This window comes from Mytilus trossulus, chromosome 4 (genome assembly GCF_036588685.1).
Source record: "Mytilus trossulus isolate FHL-02 chromosome 4, PNRI_Mtr1.1.1.hap1, whole genome shotgun sequence".
In the NCBI taxonomy this organism is placed as follows: Eukaryota; Metazoa; Mollusca; class Bivalvia; order Mytilida; family Mytilidae; genus Mytilus; species Mytilus trossulus.
Genome location: NC_086376.1, coordinates 84,694,379 through 84,719,909, shown reverse-complemented (window position 1 = coordinate 84,719,909; position 25,531 = coordinate 84,694,379). Strand labels below are relative to the sequence as shown.

At 32.6% G+C, this 25,531-nt stretch overlaps 1 protein-coding gene across 1 annotated transcript in view; it reads left to right on the top strand.

The window, feature by feature from the left end:
- LOC134716186 (eukaryotic translation initiation factor 3 subunit A-like) overlaps positions 1-24,464 on the top strand; it is a 31,852-nt gene extending 7,388 nt beyond the window's left edge. Inside the window, exons 9-22 of the mRNA XM_063579016.1 lie at positions 3,332-3,523; positions 4,092-4,208; positions 5,163-5,348; positions 8,753-8,890; positions 9,177-9,386; positions 10,033-10,137; positions 10,857-10,970; positions 11,591-11,713; positions 12,357-12,510; positions 13,056-13,236; positions 14,213-14,329; positions 18,945-19,720; positions 20,280-20,348; positions 23,460-24,464. Coding sequence (XP_063435086.1) covers positions 3,332-3,523; positions 4,092-4,208; positions 5,163-5,348; positions 8,753-8,890; positions 9,177-9,386; positions 10,033-10,137; positions 10,857-10,970; positions 11,591-11,713; positions 12,357-12,510; positions 13,056-13,236; positions 14,213-14,329; positions 18,945-19,720; positions 20,280-20,348; positions 23,460-23,512 — 2,535 coding nt within the window. The 3' untranslated portion in view covers positions 23,513-24,464. The remainder of the gene's footprint in view (positions 1-3,331; positions 3,524-4,091; positions 4,209-5,162; positions 5,349-8,752; positions 8,891-9,176; positions 9,387-10,032; positions 10,138-10,856; positions 10,971-11,590; positions 11,714-12,356; positions 12,511-13,055; positions 13,237-14,212; positions 14,330-18,944; positions 19,721-20,279; positions 20,349-23,459) is intronic.
- Positions 24,465-25,531: the final 1,067 nt, after the last annotated feature.

Genomic DNA, 25,531 nt, shown 5'->3' with positions numbered 1-25,531 from the left:
TTTATTTTGTAATTATGAAAAAAATGACGGAAAGCTAATTGAAGGTATGATGAATATGAAACCCAAGTTCAGTTGAGGGAAAGAAGATCTGGCTCCTCTTGTGGCATCTGTCATGGTGCTCATTACAAGTATATATATGGTCTTATTCAGTCATGTTGCACTGATTTTATAATCATGGAGATTCAGTCATGTAACATGTATTTCATTATCTGACACGGAAAAGTGGATTGAATTGTGGCCACAACAAATAAAGCACATTCATGGTAATCGGTGACTCAGTTAATATTGTGCTACTTAATCTAATTGTTATTAACTTGTCCTTTTGTCATGCTCAACTTATTTCGACTCCATAGACATGGATGAGTAAAATATGCTTTAATTTAACATGTTTAATGCACAATTTAATGTAATGTAATTGTTTCCAATAGCTAAAAGATATATCTATTTCTACTTAATGTCATATATATATATAGAGGAATGTCAGATTTATCTATACTTTGATTATTTTGTCTTCTTGAATTGTTTCAACATAGGCATGTTATTGCCTTGGCGTTGCTAGACTGTACTTTATTACTGTTTGGTGTCAAACGGGGCAGATATTAAATGAATAACTTGTCTACTTGGGATTTCATTGTTGGTGTCTCCAAATGTTGTTTATTTGACAATATGATATTGTTATAAATCTGTTAGGTGACCTTTCATTTGTTTGCTTTAGTTGGTAATGTTGCCTTGGCGTTGCTAGACTGTATTTTGTTACTGTTTGGTGTCAAACGGGGCAGATATTAAATGAATAACTTGTCTACTTGGGATTTCATTGTTGGTGTCTCCAAATGTTGTTTATTTGACAATATGATATTGTTATAAATCTGTTAGGTGACCTTTCATTTGTGTGCTTAAGTTGGTAAAATTGCCTTGGCGTTGCTAGACTGTACTTTAATACTGTTTGGTGTCAAACGGGGCAGATATTAAATGAATAACTTGTCTACTTGGGATTTCATTGTTGGTGTCTCCAAATGTAGTTTATTTGACAATATGATATTGTTATGAATCTGTGTTAAGTGGCCACTTTCATTTGTTTGCTTTAGTTGGTAATGTTGCCTTGGCGTTGCTAGACTGTACTTTATTACTGTTTGGTGTCAAACGGGGCAGAAATTAAATAAATAACTTGTCTACTTGGGATTTCATTGTTGGTGTCTTCAAATGTAGTTTATTTGACAATATGATATTGTTATGAATCTATGTTCAATGACCAGCTCATATTAAAGTGTGTTTAAGATTAGCATGTTGCCTTGGCGTTGCTAGACTGTATTTTGTTACTGTTTGGTGTCAAACGGGGCAGATATTAAATGAATAACTTGTCTACTTGGGATTTCATTGTTGGTGTCTCCAAATATAGTTTATTTGACAATATGATATTGTTATAAATCTGTGTTAAGTGACCACTTTCATTTGTGTGCTTGAGATTGTAATGTTGCCTTGGCGTTGCTAGACTGTATTTTGTTACTGTTTGGTGTCAAACGGGGCAGATATTAAATGAATAACTTGTCTACTTGGGATTTCATTGTTGGTGTCTCCAAATGTAGTTTATTTGACAATATGATATTGTTATAAATCTGTATTACGTGACCAGTTGCTTTAGAGTGCTTACTTTAAGTATGTTGCCTTGGCGTTGCTAGACTGTATTTTGTTACTGTTTGGTGTCAAACGGGGCAGATATTAAATAAATAACTTGTCTACTTGGGATTTCAATGTTGGTGTCTCCAAATGTAGTTTATTTGACATTATGATATTGTTATAAATCTGTATTAAGTGACCAGCTGCTTTAGAGTGCTTTCTTTAAGTATGTTGCCTTGGCGTTGCTAGATTGTATTTTATTACTGTTTGGTGTCAAACAAGGCAGATATTAAATGGAATAACTTGTCTACTTGGGATTTCAATGTTGATGTCTCCAAATGTAGTTTATTTGACAATATGATATTGTTATAAATCTGTGTTAAGTGACCACTTTCATTTGTTTGCTTTAGTTGGTAATGTTGCCTTGGCGTTGCTAGACTGTACTTTATTACTGTTTGGTGTCAAACGGGGCAGAAATTAAATGAATAACTTGTCTACTTGGGATTTCATTGTTGGTGTCTCCAAATGTAGTTTATTTGACAATATGATATTGTTATAAATCTGTATTACGTGACCAGTTGCTTTAGAGTGCTTACTTTAAGTATGTTGCCTTGGCGTTGCTAGATTGTATTTTATTACTGTAAGGTGTCAAACAAGGCAGATATTAAATGGAATAACTTGTCTACTTGGGATTTCAATGTTGATGTCTCCAAATGTAGTTTATTTGACAATATGATATTGTTATAAATCTGTGTTAAGTGGCCACTTTCATTTGTTTGCTTTAGTTGGTAATGTTGCCTTGGCGTTGCTAGACTGTATTTTGTTACTGTTTGGTGTCAAACGGGGCAGATATTAAATGAATAACTTGTCTACTTGGGATTTCAATGTTGGTGTCTCCAAATGTAGTTTATTTGACAATATGATATTGTTATAAATCTGTATTACGTGACCAGTTGCTTTAGAGTGCTTACTTTAAGTATGTTGCCTTGGCGTTGCTAGACTGTATTTTGTTACTGTTTGGTGTCAAACGGGGCAGATATTAAATGAATAACTTGTCTACTTGGGATTTCAATGTTGGTGTCTCCAAATGTAGTTTATTTGACAATATGATATTGTTATAAATCTGTAGTACGTGACCAGTTGCTTTAGAGTGCTTACTTTAAGTATGTTGCCTTGGCGTTGCTAGACTGTATTTTGTTACTGTTTGGTGTCAAACGGGGCAGATATTAAATGAATAACTTGTCTACTTGGGATTTCAATGTTGGTGTCTCCAAATGTAGTTTATTTGACAATATGATAATATTATAAATTGTTGATGTCTCAATTGCTGATTATTTGACAATATTTTATTTGCATTAACCTTTTAAGAACCACTTCCATTTATGTAAATAAGATTTATATGAAGTTGGTCCATGTTTTTTGTTGAATATTGAACTGCATTCAAAAGTATGTGATTTATAATAGATAAATAGGTTTTTTTACGTTTTACGTTGCTAAACAAATATTATTGTTTGGTGTCAAATGGAGCAGGTAATGACTTTATATCTTGGTTTTATTTGAGGTTTCAAGAAAGTAGTTATTGACAAAATATATTCTATATATTAGTATAAACAATAATAAATCTTTTATGATTTTCATATTTATTTGGAAGATTATGCAGAATAGTTTAGCTCAGCAGTGATTTAATCTTTTACATTCAATTTTTGTTTTGTTTTAGGTAAAGTACAATGTTCTCCAGTATGTCAGCCCTGAGTTGCAGAACTTATATCAGTGGTTAGAGGTCGAATTTCATCCTCTAAAACTGCACGAAAGAGTCAAGTCTTCAATGGAGTTCATTAACCAGAATGATGATCTTAATCAATACCTCAACTCTCTGGAAGAAATTGTCATCACAAGAGTGCTGAAACAGGTAAAATACTTAATACAGTAATTGATCCATACAGAAATGATGATGCATTCTGGGAAATGTCACATTTTAGGACATTTTGATTGATTTGATTATAGGAAAAATTGCGCACTTAAATATGTGTCTGATTTTGTAATGAGAGTTCTTTTTATTGCAATATTCACACAACCATTATTTGCAATGACAAATACCTGGCAATCATTCTGAATTTACAGTATACATTGAATTATCAGTTCAAATCAAGGGTTTAATGCTCATATTACAGGGCGAGGAAGGAATGCTGCTGCAATTGTGTACAAAATTTGAATTTATATAGGTGGTCATTGTTAATATTAAATATAAAAAATGATAATTGCCTTGGCGTTGCTATATAGCATCTTGTTGCTGTTTGGTGTCAAACGGGGCAGATATAAACTCGGATGATTTGTCTCCCTGAGGATTTATATTGTTAAATTCTCAAAAGATACTTCATTTGACAAGTATTGTATTATTGTATGTGTATAAAATTATCTTTGATATGCAATGCTTAGATATTTATTGGACTATACATCTAACGAAATTATAATTGCAGGTGTCACAAGTATACCAGACAATTGAATTCTCAAGACTTGCAGCACTGGTGCCATTTTCATCCAAATTTAGACTTGAGAGGTTGATTGTAGAAACAGCATTAACATTAGAACTCCAGGTAAAGTATTATCCAATAAAGTAAAAAAAAATCATAACTTAATGTATTAAGGCTCATAAAATATAGAATGAACATAAATGCCAACAATTACGATTTTTCAGTAGTTTTTCCGATATTGTGATAAAAACTACGCTATTACGGTCAAAGTCGAATAGATACATATTCCCAATCATTGCTGTTCAATTTTGTAAAGCACAGATTTTTATCATTACTTTTCCGTCCTGGTCCGGTATTTAGAAATCGCTAATGTAATGCTTCCGGTTTCTCGGGAGATATCAACCTATTGTTGCGAACTAACTGACTTCCGAAGAGGCAAAGGAAGTAGCTTTCCCCCTTTCTCTACTTCTCCTTGACAAAACGAAAATGTGCGAGTCGAGAATATCTGAACAATAATGAATGGAATACAAGCTACAGACAACATGTTGAACGACAAATTTTAGTGCACATCATTTTGCAACCACTCGTCAGTAATTTTTATTGGTAAATGCAAGTTTTATATGAATGATTACTGAAAACTTTTCAAAAATACTGAAAATTTGATAGTTTGTTACTGATTGTGTCAAAAAGGGGGTTAGCATCTATATCAGAAGGTTAATACACAGATGTTATTGTGACATCCTGTACATCATGTTCAGATTTCTTTTAATGTTGGGACAAGTAAATGACCTTACTCTTATGTTTTCCATCTACACCTTAACAAATGCTCAAATGACTTGACCAAACTGCAAGTTCAGATTTCTTTTAATTTTGTGACAAGTAACTGGCATAACTCTTATGTTTTCCATCTACACCTCAAATGACTTGACCTAACTGCAAATCAAAGGATTAATGATGTGTTCATGAAATTTGAGGCAAATTGTGTTGAATGTCATTAACATTGGGCAACAATTAGATGAAAGATGGATTTGTTTTTATAATACAATTACTAATGCTTGCTATGTTTGTATTATCTAGGTGAGAATTGACCACAGAAGTAAATCATTAAGCTTTGGTACTGACTTGATGGTAGCTCAAAAGGAAGATGTTCCAGAAGGACCTTACATACAGAGCATGCCCAGTGAACAGATCAGGAACCAGTTGACATCAATGTCCCGCTGTTTACATAAAGCTATGACACTCATTCAGCCTGAAGATAGACAGGTATGTATCTGCCATATCAGCTTAAACTTTCCTGTTTAATTCAAATGTGCCACCTGCGAAGTTGACAATTTTTTTTAACAATCACAGCATGCTTTATATTTTATATTAACCCTTTCACGGATTGCTGCTCAGACAGAAGCTACTCTGAGACGATGGCTTCCCTGGCTACTATTACTCAAGTGGGAGATCTTCATAATAAATGCCAATAAAAACTTGTTTGTAGTTATTTGTGTATTTATTTCATTCACTAACATCATGTTCACAGTTATGTTTATATATAAATATTCAAATTTTCTAATTTTCTGCATTAATTTGGTGAAAATTCTCAAATTATGCTCTTTGACCCCAAATCGTATTTTTAGCTCACCTGGCCCGAAGGGCCAAGTGAGCTTTTCTCATCACTTGGCGTCCGTCGTCGTCCGTCGTCGTTAACTTTTACAAAAATCTTCTCCTCTGAAACTACTGGGCCAAATCAAACCAAACTTGGCCACAATCATCATTGGGGTATCTAGTTTAAAAAATGTGTGGCGTGACCCGGTCAACCAACCAAGATGGCCGCCACGGCTAAAAATAGAACATAGGGGTAAAATGCAGTTTTTGGCTTATAACTCAAAAACCAAAGCATTTAGAGCAAATCTGACATGAGATAAAAATGTTTATCAGGTCAAGATCTATCTGCCCTGAAATTTTCAGATGAATCGGTCAATCGGTTGTTGGGTTGCTGCCCCTGAATTGGTAATTTTGAAGAAATTTTGCTGTTTTTGGTTATTATCTTGAATATTATTATAGTTAGAGATAAACTGTAAACAGCAATAATGTTCAGCAAAGTAAGATCTACAAATAAGTCAACATGACCAAAATGGTCAGTTGACCCGTTTAGGAGTTATTGCCCTTTATAGTCAATTTTTAACCATTTTTCGTTACTTAAAGTAATCTCTTACAAAAATCTTCTCCTCTGAAACTACTTGGCCAAATTAATCCAAACTTGGCCACAATCATCTTTGGGGTATCTAGTTTAAAAAATGTGTGGCGTGACCTGGTCAACCAACCAAGATGGCCGCCACGGCTAAAAATAGAACAAAGGGGTAAAATGCAGTTTTTGGCTTATAACTCAAAAACCAAAGCATTTTGAGGAAATCTGACATGGGATAAAAATGTTTATCAGGTCAAGATCTATCTGCCCTAAAATTTTCAGATGAATCGGTCAATCGGTTGTTGGGTTGCTGCCCCTGAATTGGTAATTTTGAGGAAATTTTGCTGTTTTTGGTTATTATCTTGAATATTATTATAGATAGAGATAAACTGTAAACAGCAATAATGTTCAGCAAAGTAAGATCTACAAATAAGTCAACATGACCAAAATGGTCAGTTGACCCGTTTAGGAGTTATTGCCCTTTATAGTCAATTTTAAACCATTTTTCGTAAATTAAAGTAATCTTTTACAAAAATCTTCTCCTCTGAAACTGCTTGGCCAAATTAATCCAAACTTGGCCACAATCATCTTTGGGGTATCTAGTTTAAAAAATGTGTGGCGTGACCTGGTCAACCAACCAAGATGGCCGCCACCGCTAAAAATAGAACATAGGGGTAAAATGCAGTTTTTGGCTTATAACTCAAAAACCAAAGCATTTTGAGGAAATCTGACATGGGATAAAAATGTTTATCAGGTCAAGAACTATCTGCCCTGAAATTTTCAGATGAATCGGTCAATCGGTTGTTGGGTTGCTGCCCCTGAATTGGTAATTTTGAGGAAATTTTGCTGTTTTTGGTTATTATCTTGAATATTATTATAGATAGAGATAAATTGTAAACAGCAATAATGTTCAGCAAAGTAAGATCTACAAATAAGTCAACATGACCAAAATGGTCAGTTGACCCGTTTAGGAGTTATTGCCCTTTATAGTCAATCTTTAACCATTTTTCATAAATCTAAGTAATCTTTTACAAAATCTCCACTGAAACTACTAGGCCACAATCATCTTTGGGGTATCTAGTTTGAAAAATGTGTCCGATGACCTGGCCATTCAACCAAGATGGCCGCCACGGCTAAAAATAGAACATAGGGGTAAAATGCAGTTTTTTGCTTATAACTATGAAACCAAAGCATCTAGAGCAAATCTGACAAGAAGTTAAATTGTTAATCAAGTCAATATCTATCTGCCCTGAATTTTTCAGATGAATTGGACAACTGGTTGTTGGGTTGCTGCCCTCCAATTGGTAATTTTTAAAGAAATTTTGCCGTTTTTGGTTATCTTGAATACTATTATAGATAGCGATAAACTGTAAACAGCAATAATGTTCAGCAAAGTAAGATCTACAAATAAGTCAATATGACCTAAATGGTCAATTGACCCCTTAAGGAGTTATTGCCCTTTATAGTCAATTTTTAACAATTTTCATTAATTTGGTAAATTTATGTAAATTTTTACCAAATATAGTTCTCTGTTACTAATGGGCAAAGTTCATGATAGATATAATTGTAAGAAGCAAAATCGTTCAGTAAAGTAAGAACTTCAAACACATCACCATCACCAAAATACAATTTTGTCATGAATCCATTTGTGTCCTTTGTTTAATATGCACATAGACCAAGGTGAGCGACACAGGCTCTTTAGAGCCTCTAGTTTTTAACCCAAAACGGCAAAATTTTGAAAAAATTTATGAGGCTGTACAAATTCCTCACACTGAACGATGTCCATTCCAAGTGTTTTGTACATAAAACGACATTTTATGTCAAAAAGTATACTAGTTTGGCTTCAATTCTTTTAAAAGAAATGTTCCCTCATTTCAAAATCTCGTAAATTCCGTAAATTTCCTCTGATTTTGACACGGTTTTCAACAAAGGGAAGCGCCATGTTTACACTTTCATCCGAGTATCACCAAAGAAAGATAACTCATGTTTGCACTGTTTAAAGTGGGAAACATAAAAGAGGTATTCCGATCCCAGAAAAACGGGACTCATCGTCAGCTGTCTGAAGCGTGAATCCCGGTAAACTGGGACTCATCGGCGGAAGGGTTAAAAAAGGGGAAAATGGGGAAAACAAATAAATTGTATGTATTCTTTCTCCATCCTTATAAACAAGTTTAATTCACGAAATGGTGTTAAAAAACCCCACTTATCTACAGAATTTGATAAGGCATCCCTGTAGATTAGTTTGTTGAAAAAACAAGGAAATTGTCCAGTAAATAACAATCAAATGTTGGTTTTATAATATATATCTACTACAGTTGCTACAGAATTTATATTACAGAAAACTGATCTGACGCTCACTGAATTGGCTTCAAAATAAAAAAAAATATCTGGTCATTGTATGTATTTTTTCAGTCTATCCGAGATGAGTTAAGAGTAAAGATAGCTAACAGCTACATAATGACTCTATCTGATCATTGTATGTATTTTTCAGTCTATCAGAGATGAGTTAAGAGTAAAGATAGCTAACAGCTACAGAATGACTGCCAAGAAAGATCATGTCAATGTTCTCCAGAGAAGAAACATCATTGAACAGAGGAAAGAACAGTTGGAACACATGAATGATCAGAGGGTTTGTAATTCTCAAACTTAGTTGTTATTTATCATATTTATGAATCGTCTTGAATTTGAAAGGATATAGGTTTAAAAGATTAAAAAACTTCTCAGTAATGCAGTACAGAAAACTTATCAGAAACTGTTATATATGCTCTTAATCTTGTTTAAAAAAATCCAGAAAAAAAACATTGAATTACGATTGACTATTTATTTGAAAGATCTTAATGAATAAGTGAAATATGTATTAATTTGAAAGCTGAATAAAAAATTAAAGTTGATTATCACTGTTTTTTAAAATACAGGAAAAAGAAGAAATGGAGCAACAAGAAGAACAGAAGAAGAAAGCGTATGATGCTGAAATGGCTAGACTTGAACGTGAAGCTAAGGAGAGAGAGAGACAAAGGAAGGTTGAGGAACATAAAGAAATGCAGAAGAAACATGCACAGGAAAGAATAGAGCAACTGAGGAAAACTGAACTTGGTGCTAAAGTGTTGCAAAACATGGATGAAGATGTAAGACTTAACAGGGTTTGAAATTAGCAAGGGGGCTCACTTGCCAATGGCCCCTTAAATTTAGTGTGGGCTCCTAAAGTTTCTGCTTTTCTTCTATAAAACAATATATATTGGCTTCAAAATTTAAGCTGTGAGCTTCCATTGCAAAAACCTTAACTTCAATCCCTGCTGAACATGGCAGAATTGTTTTTGGGGGATGAAAGTTACTTATGTTTGATTTAATTTATTAGGCTTTTTAAAATCTGTTTGAACCTGATACAAATTATGCAATGAAAAGTAATTATATAAAGATTGGTGTTTAAACTAATTCAAGTACTAAATAATCAAAATGAATATGGTAGTCACAAGAAAACAGTTCGCAAGAAGACACATAACTAGCCAGAACTAATATTCTGAATACTAGCCTACCAGACTGTTCTTACACCTTAATGTTGTGTGCAGAAGCAGCCAGCATATACCAATTATAAAGTCTTTGGTTTGAAACTACGACTTCCTTAACTCTTAAGTGAACAGAAGACCATCGAGGGCATTCTTTGACTATGTTATGTTGAAAATATAGAAGATACTAGATCTTCTGTGTCGTTTTGAAAATTAATTTCAAGAGAGTTTTACAGTAGTAAAATAATTAGTATAAATTTGTTTTCAGGATATTGGCACTTTAGACATTGAAGACATTATGGCTAAACAGGTTGAACAGCTTGAAAAAGAAAAGAAAGAATTAAATGAAAGATTGAAGTCTCAGGAGAAAAAGGTGGGTGTTGACCATATTCAATGTATTTCTGGTATTGTATGACAACCTAGAGCTAGATATAGAAAATGTTTAGACCTTATAACCTAGATAAAGAAGCACATTTAATAGCAAAGGTTTACCCAATCTGATAAGCATATAGACCTTGTGTCCTAGCTTCTCTTATACAGATCTGATAACAGAGATCTGTTAGTTTTAACATGTGACATTGGTATTTAAGCCTTCAAGAAGGTGAAGGTGTGTATTATTATGATAAAACAAGAGGATCCCAAAAATTTTAAGATAGAAAGTAAATGGAGCATTGCCAATGTGAGATCATAGTTAGAAAGCTTTGGCACATGATCTGTATTTTCATTAGATGAAGGATAATTATCCTCTGTTATGTATATATTGAAAGTTTTCTTGTTGTTGTCCTGTTTCTAAGTACAAGTCTGAAACCCCCCCTCTCACAGACGTGAAAAGAGGTCCGCTGGTCTTTCGACTGACAGTGGACAATTTTTCTGGCATAACAGACCAGTGTATACCATACTGCTACTTGGAGTTTTAATAACATTGACCATGATAGTCTTGTGCAGTCTTTTTGACTAGAAAAAAAAACTAAGCATATTCTTTCATGCTGAATGATCTTTTCTTGATTTTAATTTTTGAACACCATCAGAATTTTCATCAGATTCAAACTTGTCTGTGACAATGTCCATTGAACAGGCTTTTATTTCTTACAGATCGACTTCTTTGCTAGAGCCAAGAGACTGGAAGAGATTCCATTGTTGAAAAAGCAGTATGATTCAGATCGTCAAGAGTTGAAGGGATTCTGGGAACAACAAGAAGAAGAAAGGGTAAGAAAAAGTGGAATGATTTTGATAGCGTTAACTTTTGAAACTTCTTAATTCATCTTATAGCAACATACATGTAAATCCATAATGATTGAAAAAATTGTCCAGCCTTAACAAAAGTTTCTCCAAAGTCATAAAAAAAATTATCTTTTTTTTTAATCTTTATCTTTTGTTTTACAAATGGAACTTTTTAACGACCTTGACTGACTATTCAGTTTTACACGGAGCACTTTTGTTTTTATACCGTCTTGAATTTGGCAGTGATATGGATGACTTGACCACTGTGTTCTTTACACAAAGTAATGTATTACAAATAGAATTATCTCAAAGTCGACCCTATGGAAGTACTTTAGTGTCCTTCATAGTAAGGGTATAAAGTTTTTTTTAGAACCAAAGACCAACAAAGATAATGTACTGTGATGATGACACACAGACCTGTCCTGACATCACACTGATGACAGATATAAATATCTGAGTACATTAAACAACTTCATCGATAAAGAGGAAAATTGTATTGAGAAGGATACCATATTTAAACATGTTAAACCCAGTGTGTGCATTCATATTTTATACTAGTAATTAATTCCTTTAATAGCAATATTGTGTTATTATTGTTTTTTTAGATTGAAAAAGTTAAGAAAGAAAGAGAAAATGCCCTACAACAGAGGGATAGATTGAGCAGAATGAAGAAGGATAAGGATGAATTTGTCAACATGTTGAGAGGAAAGAGGAAGGAGCAGTTCAAGGTAATTGATGATATTTAGTTTGGTATCTTCAGCTTCTCTTTAGCACAAGAGATATAAAGTTACAGCTGATTTAATAGAGTGTGTAGGGAAAGGTAGAATCCTTGGTTAGCTTGCTTGTTAGCTGAACCCAGAAGTCATTATTAGGTGAGGTATACTGCCCTCCCTTGGAAGTAGTTTAGTCTTACAGACAAATAGATTGGTTATTTGCGGTACTAGTCTTCTTTAAAAGGAGGGAAGTTTACATTACCTAATAATGACTTCACAGTTCAGCTATCGAGCAAGTTAACCAAGGATTTGACCTTTCTCCCCACACTAGATGAAAAACAGCAGAACAGTTACACAGTTTAAAGTTTGGGGATTCATATATATAAATTATCTTGACTGCAGCTGAAGCTAGCCCCTGCTAATTTACAAATGCAATGTAATGTTAGAAAATGTGACAGGATGACTATTGTGATATAATAAAGCTTTGCATATTTAATTTTACAAATAAAAGTCTACTAAGTCGTATGCAGGAATGGCCCGAATATAACTCAAAAGTTTGTCTCTTGCATAAGATTGGGATCATTTATATATGCATTCATTAAATCCTGAAAGTAACAGTATTACCATGTCATAAGTAAATTCTGGGTTTTTTTTAAAGCAAAAAGTGAAAGAGTTTGATTTGAAAATGTCTGAAGAAAGAAAAAAGAGACTGGCAGACAGGAAAGAAAAACGAAAGGAAGATAGAAGAACTAAATGGATTGAGGAAAAGAGAGAAGCTGAACAGAGAGCTAAAGATGAAGAATTGCTCAGAGGTTAGTCAGGTTATTGAAATAATCACCAGTTCTTCAGAAGTCTAGGGTTTCTAGCATCTGCTTATATATTTTTTATACAAATTTAAATGTATAAAGTTTTCCTTTGCTTCAAATGCACAATTAGTTTGTTAAAATTATTTCTCAAATATTTGATTGATATTATCTTATAATGTGGCAATAATAATGAAATATTTAATTTCAGTGAATATAAGTTGTCAATACTGATCATTTGTCAATGATTATTTCATGCAGTAATGACAGGTTAAGTTGAGTTAAACCTTGTACAGATCAGAATAAGACATACATGTTGTTACATATGCTGTGAATTGACTTAATATTGCTCTCCTCTTAATGCAGTTCGTTCAAAATTCTGGAATTTGCTTAATCAAAGCAAACTTAAACTGGTCAAAAATGTTAATCAACTGCTGTTAATAACCGCAGTCAAGTTATCAAATTGCAAGATGATGAAATAAAGCAGTTTCAGATCATTTAGATATGTTTTCTTATTATTTCGAATGTCAAGATACATGTATGTATAACTTCAGAGAGAGAAGAAAAAGAACAGATGGAGAAGGAGAGGATAGAAAAGGAGGAAGAAGAATACAAAGAGAAAATCAGGAAATTGGAGGAACAGACTGCCAAACAGAGAGCAAGAGAGGTAGAAATAGAAGAAAGAGAGAAAAGAAGGAGAGAAGAACTTGGTAGTGGAGGAGGAAGACCTGCAGGGTGAGTTGTGTAAAATATTTAGTCAGAACTTATAAATGACTATAAATGTTATTTAGATAGACAATGCCAAATAAAGTACATAATATTGGAGGAATATTATATGTTGTTTTTAATATATAAGATAACTCAATTTATCAGATACTTAGCATTGATATGATAGCTTTTGCATATGTGTAATGAGCAGAAGTACACAAGCAATAATTTCCCAAATGGGCTGATAACCCATATCAGGTGCATCTCTTGCACAAAACCCATAAAAGTGCCTCTCGTGCAAGTTACTTGCGGTGTTGCTAGTACTTGTTAACCTTTCCTCCATAATGACGCCTTTTGACGCCACCCCCTTTACTCCATAATGACGCCTTTTGACGCCTGTGTAGTACCTCAGTTGAAACACTTCGACTACAAAGTGTCTGCAGTTGACTTAATAAAGTTTGTATCCAATATGAAAAGGAATATCATAGGAATATCTGACTTAAATTTATTTGATGAAATAGTTGTTTTTCACAATGCTTTAATACTTCAAATTTTAAGTTCAGCATTTTATCAAAAAAATCCTATGCGAATCAAGTATGCAAAAAAAAAAATTTCAATGGAGGAAAGGGTTAACAAATGACATTTATGAATCATTTTATAGTACAACAAACATGGGAGTAATAATGATCATAAAACTCTTCGAAATTTTCAATGTTTCAAAATGCCTCTATAGGAAATGTTACCATAAATATATATGGAGGTAGTGATGCTGTTGTTGGACAATTATAGTATATTTGATTCATAATTTAACTTCTTTATAAAGTTTTTGACTGTTAAGTTATTGCATTTGTTTATTTGCCTTACATAAAACTATTGTCGGAAGTATATGATAAAGCAATTAATTCATGGCATGTTCCATATCAGTGTGGGTATCATCACTCGAGCCATATCAGCACCGAGACGATTCAGAACATGAAAATGAAAATGTAATTTTTTTTTACAGGGCTCCTACAGATGAGGGTAGATCATGGAAACCATCAGGTGGGGGTCTTGGATGGAGAGAGAGGGAGAAACAGAGAGCAGACAGCTGGAAAAGGGATCCTGATGCTCCACCTCAAAGGTAATTCATCAGATAAGATTAGATGTGGGGGGAGGGGGGCTTTTTGTGGTAATAATTTGGTTGATTATATAGGAAATCACTGAAGCATGAATGTTGCAATAATGCATCTAGAAGCATTCCATGAACTAATAGTATTCTAAAATAAAATACTTTGCCTTTTAAATGCTGAACAGTTAACATAATTGTTTGGTGGGAAACGGGGCAGAAATTAAATGATCATTAACGACATGAAATAATCATTTTTGATATTCCATGAAAGTAGTCATCATACAAAATTGTTTTATATCTTATGTTAATATTGCTTCCTCCACCATAATAACTGACTTCCCGGTGTCCTACACGCTCCTATCGACGGTGTTGGGTGGGGATTGTTCTGGCTGTGGGATAAAATTGTAAAGAACACATCTCCATTGATCCTTGGGGAGTATACATGGATCCCCTGTACCCTTGCAGTCAATCAAGGGGTCTATATTGGCGAAATCTCGAAGTACATACATACATACAATAGCAGTCTTTTTAAAATGTTAGTGAATGTTTGATAATTTATAAAGTTTCAGTTTTGAAAAATAATAATAGCTGCTAAAATCAAATTTATACTAAAATAGGCCCTTCTGTAAAAAATAAAGGGTAAAAATATGACATGACAATTAAAAGAATAATAGTTATATTGGTAAAATAAAAAAGGTGTTGTTAAAATAAATTGAAACATGAAACAAGCTATTGATTTAAAATGCTTGATAATAAAAGCTTCATAACTGTACAAATATTTATCAAGTTTCACCTGCAATAAATGTTTTGTAGTGTTTAGAAAATTTATAATGATGCTGCCCAAAGATGACCATGTGCACAATTTCTGTTGAATTTAGTCCACGGTTTTAATAATAATAATATGCTTTGCCTTTAAAATGCTGAACAGTTAACATAATTGTTTGGTGGGAAACGGGGCAGAAATTAAATGATAACTTAACGACATGAAATAATCATTTTTGATATTCCATGAAAGTAGTCATCATACAAAAAATTGTTTTATATCTTAAATTAACAGAAGTCTATATAAGAAATTAGTCCTAAGTTTGATAATTAATAAAATTTCATTTCAGTTTTGAATTATTAAGAAATAGCTGCTAAAATCAAATTTATAGCTAAAAGAGGCCCTTTTGTAAAAAATAAAAAGTCAAAAAAATAACTTTTCAATTAGTACAAAAGATAATCTTAAATGTTCTTATAGTGAATATTAAACATTCAACAAGCTGTTGATATAAAATGCTTGCTAATCAACAGAATAAAAAGCTTCATAACTTTAAAAATATTGATAAAGTTTCACATGCAAATTAATGTTTTTGAGTGTTTAGAAAATTTGTAATTAAGCTTCTGAAAGTTGTTGGTTTCTATGCAAAAAAATATGTTCATGTACACAATTTCTTATCTGTTAAAATTAGTCCAGGGTTTTGAAAATAATATGCTTTGCCTTTTAAATGCTAAACAGTTTAAATACATTATTGTTTGGTGGGAAACGGGGCAGAAAATAAATGATAACTTAACGACATGAAATAATCATTTTTGATATTCCATGAAAGTAGTCATCATACAAAATTGTTATATCTTATATTAACAGCAGTCTTTATAAAACGATAAGTGAATGTTTGATAATTTACAAAATTTCAGTTTTGAAACATAAAAAAATAGCTTCTAAAATCAAATTTATTCTAAAATAGGCCGTTCTGTGAAAAATAAAGGTTAAAATTATGAATTAACGAAAGCATAATATTTATATTGGTAAAATACAAAAGGTGTTCTAAAATGTTTTAAACGTTAAACAAGCTCTTGATTTAAAATGGTTGATAATAAAAGCTTCATAACTAAAAATATTTATCAAGTTTCACCTGCAATAAATGTTTTGTAGTGTTTAGAAAATTTGTAATGATGCTGCCCAAAGATGACCATGTGCACAATTTCTGTTGAATTTAGTCCACGGTTTTAATAATAATAATATGCTTTGCCTTTTAAATGGTAAACAGTTAACATAATTGTTAGGGTAGAAACAGGGCAGAAATTAAATGATAACTTAACGACATGAAATAATCATTTTTGATATTCTATGAAAGTAGTCCTCATACAAATGTAAAAATAAGGAGATGTAATGGTGTATGATTGCCAATCAGACCACTGTCGACCTAAAATCAAATAAATGGATATAAACAATTTTAGACAACTGTATGGCCTTGAACAATGAGAAAAACCCATACTGTTTGGTTGCCTATTAAATATCTGACCTGAACAATATGAAAAATTCAATTGAGAAAACTAAAAGCCTAATTTAAAACAACAAATATGGAATACGTTAACCAATGACTACCAATAAACTACAGGCTCCTAACTTGGGACAAACACTTAAAGAATAAGGTGGGGTTAAATATGTTTGTGAATACTCGACTCTCCCACTAATGTAACAGTACACCATAAGAAGAAACTATAACAGATTTTTAACTCTAGTATTTCATGAATTAACAATATTGTAAAATAATATACTTTGCCTTTTAAATGCTGAACAGTTTAGATAATTGTTTGGTGGGAAACGGGGCAGAAATAAAATGATAACTTAACGACATGAAATAATCATTTTTGATATTACATGAAAGTAGTCATCATACAAAATTGTTTTATATCTTATATTAGCAGCAGTCTTTATAAGAAGTTAGTTTAAGTTTTGATAATTGCTGTAATAAAATTTCAGTTTTGAATTATAAACAAATAGCTGCTAAAACCAAATTTATACTAAATAGGCCCTTCTGTAAAAAATAAAAAATAAAAAACTTTTCAATAAGTACGATAGTAGGTATTGTTAAATGTTCTTATAGTGAATTTTAAACATTAAACAAGCTTTTGATAAAAAAAATGCTTGTTAATCAACAGGTGATAACTAAAAATACTGATAAAGTTTCACATGCAAATTAATGTTTTGGAGTGTTTAGAAAATTTGTAATAATGCCTCTGGAAGTTGTTGGTTTTTTATTCAAAGAAATATGTTCATGTACACAATTTTTTATCTGTTAAAATTAGTCCAGGTTTAAAAAATAATATGCTTTGCCTTTTAAATGCTGAACAGTTAACATAATTGTTTGGTGGGAAACGGGGCAGAAATTAAATGATAACTTAATGACATGAAATTATCATTTTTGATATTCTATGAAAGTAGTCATCATACAAAATTGTTATATCTTATATTAACAGCAGTCTCTATAAAATGATAAGTGAATGTTTGCTAATTTATAAAATTTCAGTTTTGAAAAATAAAAAAATAGCTTCTAAAATCAAATTTATACTAAAATAGGCCCTTCTGTGAAATATAAAGGTTAAAATTATGAATTGACGAAAGAATAATATTTATATTGGTAAAATACAAAAGGTGTTCTAAAAATTTTTAAACATTAAACAAGCTCTTGATTTAAAATGTTTGATAATAAAAGCTTCATAACTGTAAAAATATTTATCAAGTTTCACCTGCATTAAATGTTTGTAGTGTTTAGAAAATTTGCAATGATGCTGCTCAAAGATGACCATGTGCACAATTTCTGTTGAATTTAGTCCACGGTTTTAATAATAATAATATGCTTTGCCTTTAAAATGCTGAACAGTTAACATAATTGTTTGGTGGGAAACGGGGCAGAAATTAAATGATAACTTAACGACATGAAATAATCATTTTTGATATTCCATGAAAGTAGTCATCTTACAAATGAAGCATGAAGAAAATTTGTAATGATGCTTCTGGAAGCTGCTGTTATTATGGAAAAAAATATAAACATTCTAATTAAGGCCAGAGTTTTATAATTATAAGGTTTACATATGTTTAATTCTGATTTGAAAAAAAAGTCTTATAAGATATATTCATGTGCATATCTTTATTGTGAACTTTGACTAATAATTCATGAAGTAATGGTATTATAAAATAATATGCTTTGCCTTTTAAATGCTGAACAGTTTACATAATTGTTTGGTGGGAAACGGGGCAGAAATTAAATGATAACTTAACGACATGAAATAATCATTTTTGATATTCCATGAAAGTAGTCATCTTACAAATATGTGTTTATATATCTATATTAACAACAGTTGGAATAAGTTATGAAATTGATCAAATTTCAGTATTGAAATTAATAGCAAAAGCTGCTTATAATTGAAAGCTAAATCAGGTCCTTATGTTAAGAATTTCTAAAGAGTTATAAGATAGGTTTATTTGCATAGTTAACTGAGTATTTCAACTAGTATTCCATGAAGTGAATGTAATCTAAAATAATATGCTTTGCCTTTTTAATGCTAAACAGTTGACATAATTGTTTGGTGGGAAACGGGGCAGAAATTAAATGATAACTTAACGACATGAAATGATCATTTTTGATATTCCATGAAAGTAGTTATCATACAAACATGTTTTTACACTTCTATATTAACAGTCGTGAATGATTTCTAATCAATAAAATTCAGTGTTAATTTTGCAAAAATTAAAATAGCATTGTAGTCTTAAATGACAAATTCGCAATAATTTCTGAATTTAGCGTATTGAAAGCAGTAATTTTTTATTACTTAGTTGAAATAGTTGTGTTTTTCATTGCAGGGATGATGAACCACCTGCTAGAGATGATAGAGAAGGGTGGCGTGGAAGGGGAACACCATCTAGAGATGAGAGGCCACCACCTTCCAGAGACGACAGAGGACCACCACCAGGTAGAGATGAAAGAGGGCCACCTGGTGATGCTTGGAGGGATAGACGTGAGGATCGTGGTCCTCCTTCTTCAGGGGAGTCTGCCTGGGGTAGAGATAGAGGGAGGGATGAAAGGGGTCCTCCTGGAGATGCATGGGGAAGAGATAGAAATAGAGATGACAGAGGCCCTCCTGCGGAATCTTGGAGAGATAAGGGAAGAGATGCTGGGGGCCCACCTGCTGGCAGTTGGAGAGATAGAGCTGCAGCAAGGGACAGTGAACGAGCACCTCCAAGGGAAAGTGAACGAGCACCTCCAAGGGAATTTGATAGAGGACCTTCAAGAGACTTTGATAGAGGACCTTCAAGAGACTTTGACAGAGGTCCTTCAAGAGACATGGATAGAGGACCTTCAAGAGATGATAGAGGTTCAAGGTTTGCTTCAAGGGATATCAGAGAGGAGAGAGGTTACAGAGATGAACGTGGGCCTTCAAGAGATGACAAAGAAGAAAGAGGTCCATGGAGACGAGGGGGAGAGTCCGATAGATTTGGTGGTGGTAGTGACAGTTCAAGGGACGATAGATGGGGAAGCCGAGATAGACCATCAGACAGGTCTAGAGAAGACCGTGGACCTCCATCACGTGATGATAGAGGACCACCACCTCAAGAAAGGGAGGATACTTGGCGAAAAGGTTAATATATATGACTTTACTGTGAGAAAACAAACTGCTTCACATTCATGCAATATGTCTAATTTGGCTATCACTATGAACCCTATGGTTAATGTTCATTAGAATTTTCAAATGATTACTGATTGATTGTTTGATTGATTTATGCTGCATTCAGTATGTTACTATATCTTGATTGTTGAAAAACTTGTATGTATCGAATATGTATATTAGAATATTTAATTATACTGTTGATTCACAAATATTCGTTGGATACCAATTTTCATGGGAACGCGGAAACCAGGAATTTAAATGTTCAACCAATTACAAATTTTCAAAAGAAATGTTTGCAGACTTTGTCAGAACAAAGAAATTTAATATCCACAAAAAGTTTTCTTCAATCCATAAAAAAATATTGGTACTAGCACAAATAAAGAAATCTTCAGTACTATATATTGTTGACAATTTCTCCCCAAGTTCTTTACATTTGATATACATTGTAATTATAAAGTGTATAATTAAGGAACAGTGTATATATGTATGTATAAAGAAGACTTAATTTTAAGAGAATTTTGTTTTCCAGGAGGCGGAGGTGCACCAAGTGAAGGAGGACCACCCAAGACAAGCTGGAGAGATAAACAACCTGAGAAAGGTAACTTGTTTATAGCTCTTGTACTGGATTTGTTGAAGTATTTTGCTCATATAGATATTGTTGTAGCTAATAGAGCCAGAAAGAAAATGTGGAATGAGTGCAATGAGACAACTCTGCATCCAAGTCACAATTTGTGAAATTAAAACATTATAGGTCAGAGTATGGCCTTCTACATACAGACTTGGCTCACACAGCAAGCTTAAAATCACCCCAAAAATGTCTTGGTGTAAAACCATTCAAACAGAAAAACCAACTATTTCAATCATTCCCCCGTAGTTTATATACGACCATATTTTATTTTTTTTCGTTTATATTGCTTTCACATTTGCAGCAGCGTCAAGACACACTTGGTTTCTGGACAATTTCTGTAGTTTAAATGTATGGATCTCTATGAAATTTAAACAAAAGGTCCAATACCATAAAAGGAAGATTGAGGAATTAGGGGTCCAAAACCCCAAAACAAGCATTTTTCTAGTTACAGGACAATAACTTGTGTATAGGTATTTTGATTGCTATGCATTGTACCACAAGTTTCAATCACTAACCTGGGACAGTGGTTTAATAGTACAACATAAGAAGAAACATTAAAATCAGTTTTGTAACTCTAGTATTACATGAAGTAACAGTATTGTTAAATAATATACTTTGCCTTTCAAATGCTGAACAGTTAACATAATTGTTTGGTGGGAAACGGGGCAGAAATTAAATGATAACTTAATGACATGAAATAATCATTTTTGATATTACATGAAAGTAGTCTTCATACAAATATGATTGTATATATAATTTTTTAAACAATAGTCAGTATTTAGTGATTCCTGAAGATTTAAGAAATTATAAAAAAGAAAGTCTGAAAACAGAGTTACTAATTAATGAGTAACAGCATAAAAGCAAGAAATCTTCAATTGCATATGAATTCAAATCCTTAGTTTCAAGTTCCTTGACTACATTTATTCTGTGTCAGATATTTAATAACAATTCAAATTCAGACCTGTATCAAGCTTGAGTATTGTGTCCATTTTTCTTCTTACTGTTCAGGGTTGGACCTCTACAGTCGTATACAGCTGCGTTCGGTGAAGCAGCTTTATACATTTTATTAAAATTTTCCCCTATAGAAAAATAATTAATTAGGGCCCCGCCGACTAAGGTGGGTCGCCCTATAGTGATCAGTCTGTCCGTCCGTCTTTCCGTCCGTCCGTCCGTAACACTTTCGTGTCCGCTCCATATCTAGAGAACCATTATGATTTCATACTTAATACTTAACATGATTATCAACCAACACCAGAGGGTGTGTCATGTTGTATGTACAACTTTCTAGGTCAAAGGTCAAGGTCAAAAACTTTGGTTTAGAGTTGACAATCCCATGTCCTGTGGGATTGTGTCCGCTCCAAATCTAGATAACGGTTATGATTTCAAAGTTTATACTTGACATCCATTTTAACAACCACCAGAGGGCGTGTCATGATGTATGTTCAACTTCCTAGGTCAAAGGTCAAGGTCAAAAACTTTGGTTTACAGTTGACAACCCCGTATCCTGTGGGATTGTGTCCGCTCCAAATCTAGATAACCGTTATGATTTCAAAGTTTATACTTGACATCCATTTTAACCACCACCAGAGGGCGTGTCATGATGTATGTACAACTTCCTAGGTCAAAGGTCAACGTCAAAAAAACTTTGGTTTCAGTTGACAATCCTGTGTCCTGTGGTGAAGATTGTGTCCGCTCTATATCTTGAGAACCATTATGATTTCAAATATTATACTTGACATCCATTTTAACCAACACCAGAGGGTGTGTCATGATGTATGTACCACTTCCTAGGTCAAAGGTCTGTCTGTCTGTCTGTTGATCTGTCCATCGCTAACAAATTTGATCCACACTATATTTTGAGAGGACAGCTGTTATTATTTCATACTTTATACCTGACAAACATTTTCAACTTAACATATATATAAAGCAACACCAGAGAATGTATCATAATGTATGCATCCTAGGTCTAAGGTCAGTCTGTCAGTCTGTCCATCCGTTTGTTGTTCTTAACAAATTGTGTCCGCTCTACCTCTCGAGAACCGTTAATATTTCATACTTTATACTTGGTGGGTCATAATATATTGAAGGCATAATTCTAAAAATATGTGACAAATATCAATTGGGCAGCACCTTTAAACATATTGTTCAAACATCAATCCATACATCCAGAAGTCACCTTAGAGTAGTCAACAATTAGTTCACATCATGCAGTCATATCACTATTATACTATGAAAGTAAGATGAGAATATTTATCAGTTTTAACTTAAAATCTTAGATTGAAATCACACATGAGACTCCTTAGAGTAGTCAACAATTAGTTCACATCATGCAGTCATATCACTATTATACTATGAAATAGTACTATCACTATTACCCCACGTTATTGACAGCGGGGCCCACAGAGATGGCTTCCATCTCAATGATATCTAGTTGATTAAGTTCTGCCAAAATTGATAAGATTGAATATGTTTAAAAGGATAAAGAGTGTCTAATGCAATATAAGTAAAATCTACATGACCAAAGACAAAAATAATTTATAAAGTTAGCTTTAAATATTAAGCTTTTAAAACAATTTACCTAACTAAGAATTACAAGCTTACAGTGATGATGAAACACAGACCTGTCCTGATTATTTTTGATGACAACTGTTAAAACATCTGAGTGCCTGTAATTTTTACCCAAAACGGTTGGACTCACAAAAAATATGATTAAAAAATGTTCTTTCTACCATTGCACTTCCTAGAAGAGGTGTCAAAGATTAGGTAAAAAGTTTGGAATACAATACATGATTAGAGATTTTTTAGAAACATTTAAGCCTATAGAACAATTGTTGATTCCTGTTTTGTAAGTGAAGACATAATATAGCATTTACTCAATACTAATATGGCTGACAGCAGTGAATAATATGGTACCTTCAAGCACTTATCCTATTTATGATTTCGACATACAGTGTATATATTTTTAGCATAATGTGAAATTGATGATGAGTATGAATGATGAATAAGGTTCAGTATTAATAAATCTTGTTGACTTTTAAATTTATGAGTTTAATCAAATTTTTGTTTTTTGTGTATTTTCAGAAAGGAAACCTGGTGAAGGGGATGAAGGATGGTCAACGGTCAAATACAAATAACTCTGTAATAGGACAACTAGACCATACTGGACAGTGGAATTTAATAAAATATTTTTATTGACCAACTCAAATATATTAAACAATTCTTATTGGACAACTTGATTATTCATTGAACAACTATCAGATATTGATCATGTAATATTAAACTACTGGAATACTGATAACTTCTAATTGGACAACTTTACCATAATAAATGACTCTTCTTATAAGACAACTATCAGATACTGAGCGTGTTATATTAAACAACTGTCAAATACTGAAATCTTCGTATTGGTCAATCTGATGCTGATTACTTCTTTATATTTTAAAACTATTGGATGATTTTGAACACAATTTTACATAGACTTACTTTCACTATTTTTACAAAGCAAAAAACTTAATATTGGACAGCTGTGCTATGCTGAACATTTGATATAAATTGTACAGTACTACACACTTACAAATAGATCATCAGGTATTTATTGTCAATTTAAGCTGTAGCATACATGTGTCTTGTTGTATTTCATCTTTATTGCAGTTTTGGAAATTATTGTTTGGAGAGTAGATGGGCATTTATTCTTTAAAATGAATTATTGGTGCATTGTACATTGTCATATTTCCCTTTAAATCTTATAAAAATATCTAGAATTTTGCAAACAAAACAAAATATATTGTGGGTTGAAATGTTTGGGATTTAAGTGCCCTTCTTAATATATATACACATTGAATAAAGTAAGCGACATTAAAATTTTCTCGATTATTCAACTGATCAAGATTAAATATGCATTTCCACTTTTTCATTGACGAACTGATAATTCGATCCATGTATATGACAAATTTGTAGAACAGTTGTTATTATTTATAAATGTCGTTAAATGTTTTTTTGTGGCTATTACAAAATTATGTAATTGAAGTGCTAATTGTTGAATTATTATGATGTTGATTGTAAAATAAATATTATTTGCACAAGTTTTACCAGTCTCCCCAGCATCTTCATTCTACTGGAACAATCAAAATGTTTTACCTGCTTTGCCTCGGAAGGATCTTAAAACTTTGCAATTTTTCAAAACCAATTGCTTTTACTGTCATGATCTTTTGTTTACTGATAGTCATATGTAATAGAGTGGTCACATTTTTTGAAGTCAAAGGGGACTTTAGGTTTGCAATCCATCCATCTGTCTGTCAGTCCAGCAAATCAGTTTTACACACTTTGTTTCTTAATGTCTGAAGATATTGATTTTAAAAATTAGTACATAGTTTTATCATGACAAGTAACAGTTAAAATTTGAATTTTATTATTCCGGTATGATGATATTGTGCAGAGTCATGGTCCATGGACTTGGAAAATGCACTTACAAAATCAGTTTTCAACACTTTTTTTCGTCATGACTAAAGTTATTGACTTGATATTTGATAGATAGTTTACACCATGAAAATTTATAGATCAAGTTAGAATTTTATACCAATACAACGAATGACTAACTGGAACTATGTAAAGCATATACCAAATCACTATCCATGTAAATGTCCTGGTTCTTGAATGCATTCGTATGCCAAAGGAAAGATAGGTGCCATGTAGATTCACTTTAGTGTAAGCTGGTCTGTGATCCAGTGATGGTAAATACCTATTTTACCATATGTTGAGCTAATTTATATAAACTTGATCCAAGTAAAAAGATCATTCACTGAGGCAGCATATGGATTTATAGAATAAAAACATGCTATTACTAAGAAAACTAGCAAATTATAATATGAGATTTCCAACTGAAGTTTGAGTTTAAAACATTAGTTTCTATGACCCAAGATAACCCTGGTGATACGACCAAGTGAGGCTCCTGCATATACTGAAGTTTGTCAGTGAGTTCATTTATAGTAGGTGTCGTTAAAACTGAATCCTTTCAAATGCTTGACTTATTGACGCCACAAAATTGTTTACATGGTACACTTCAATTTTGTCCAGTTTGGAATGAATTCAATTCATGACTCGTGATAAGGGAACTTTAATATTACTTGTGTAAAAAGAAGGTGACACTGTAATGC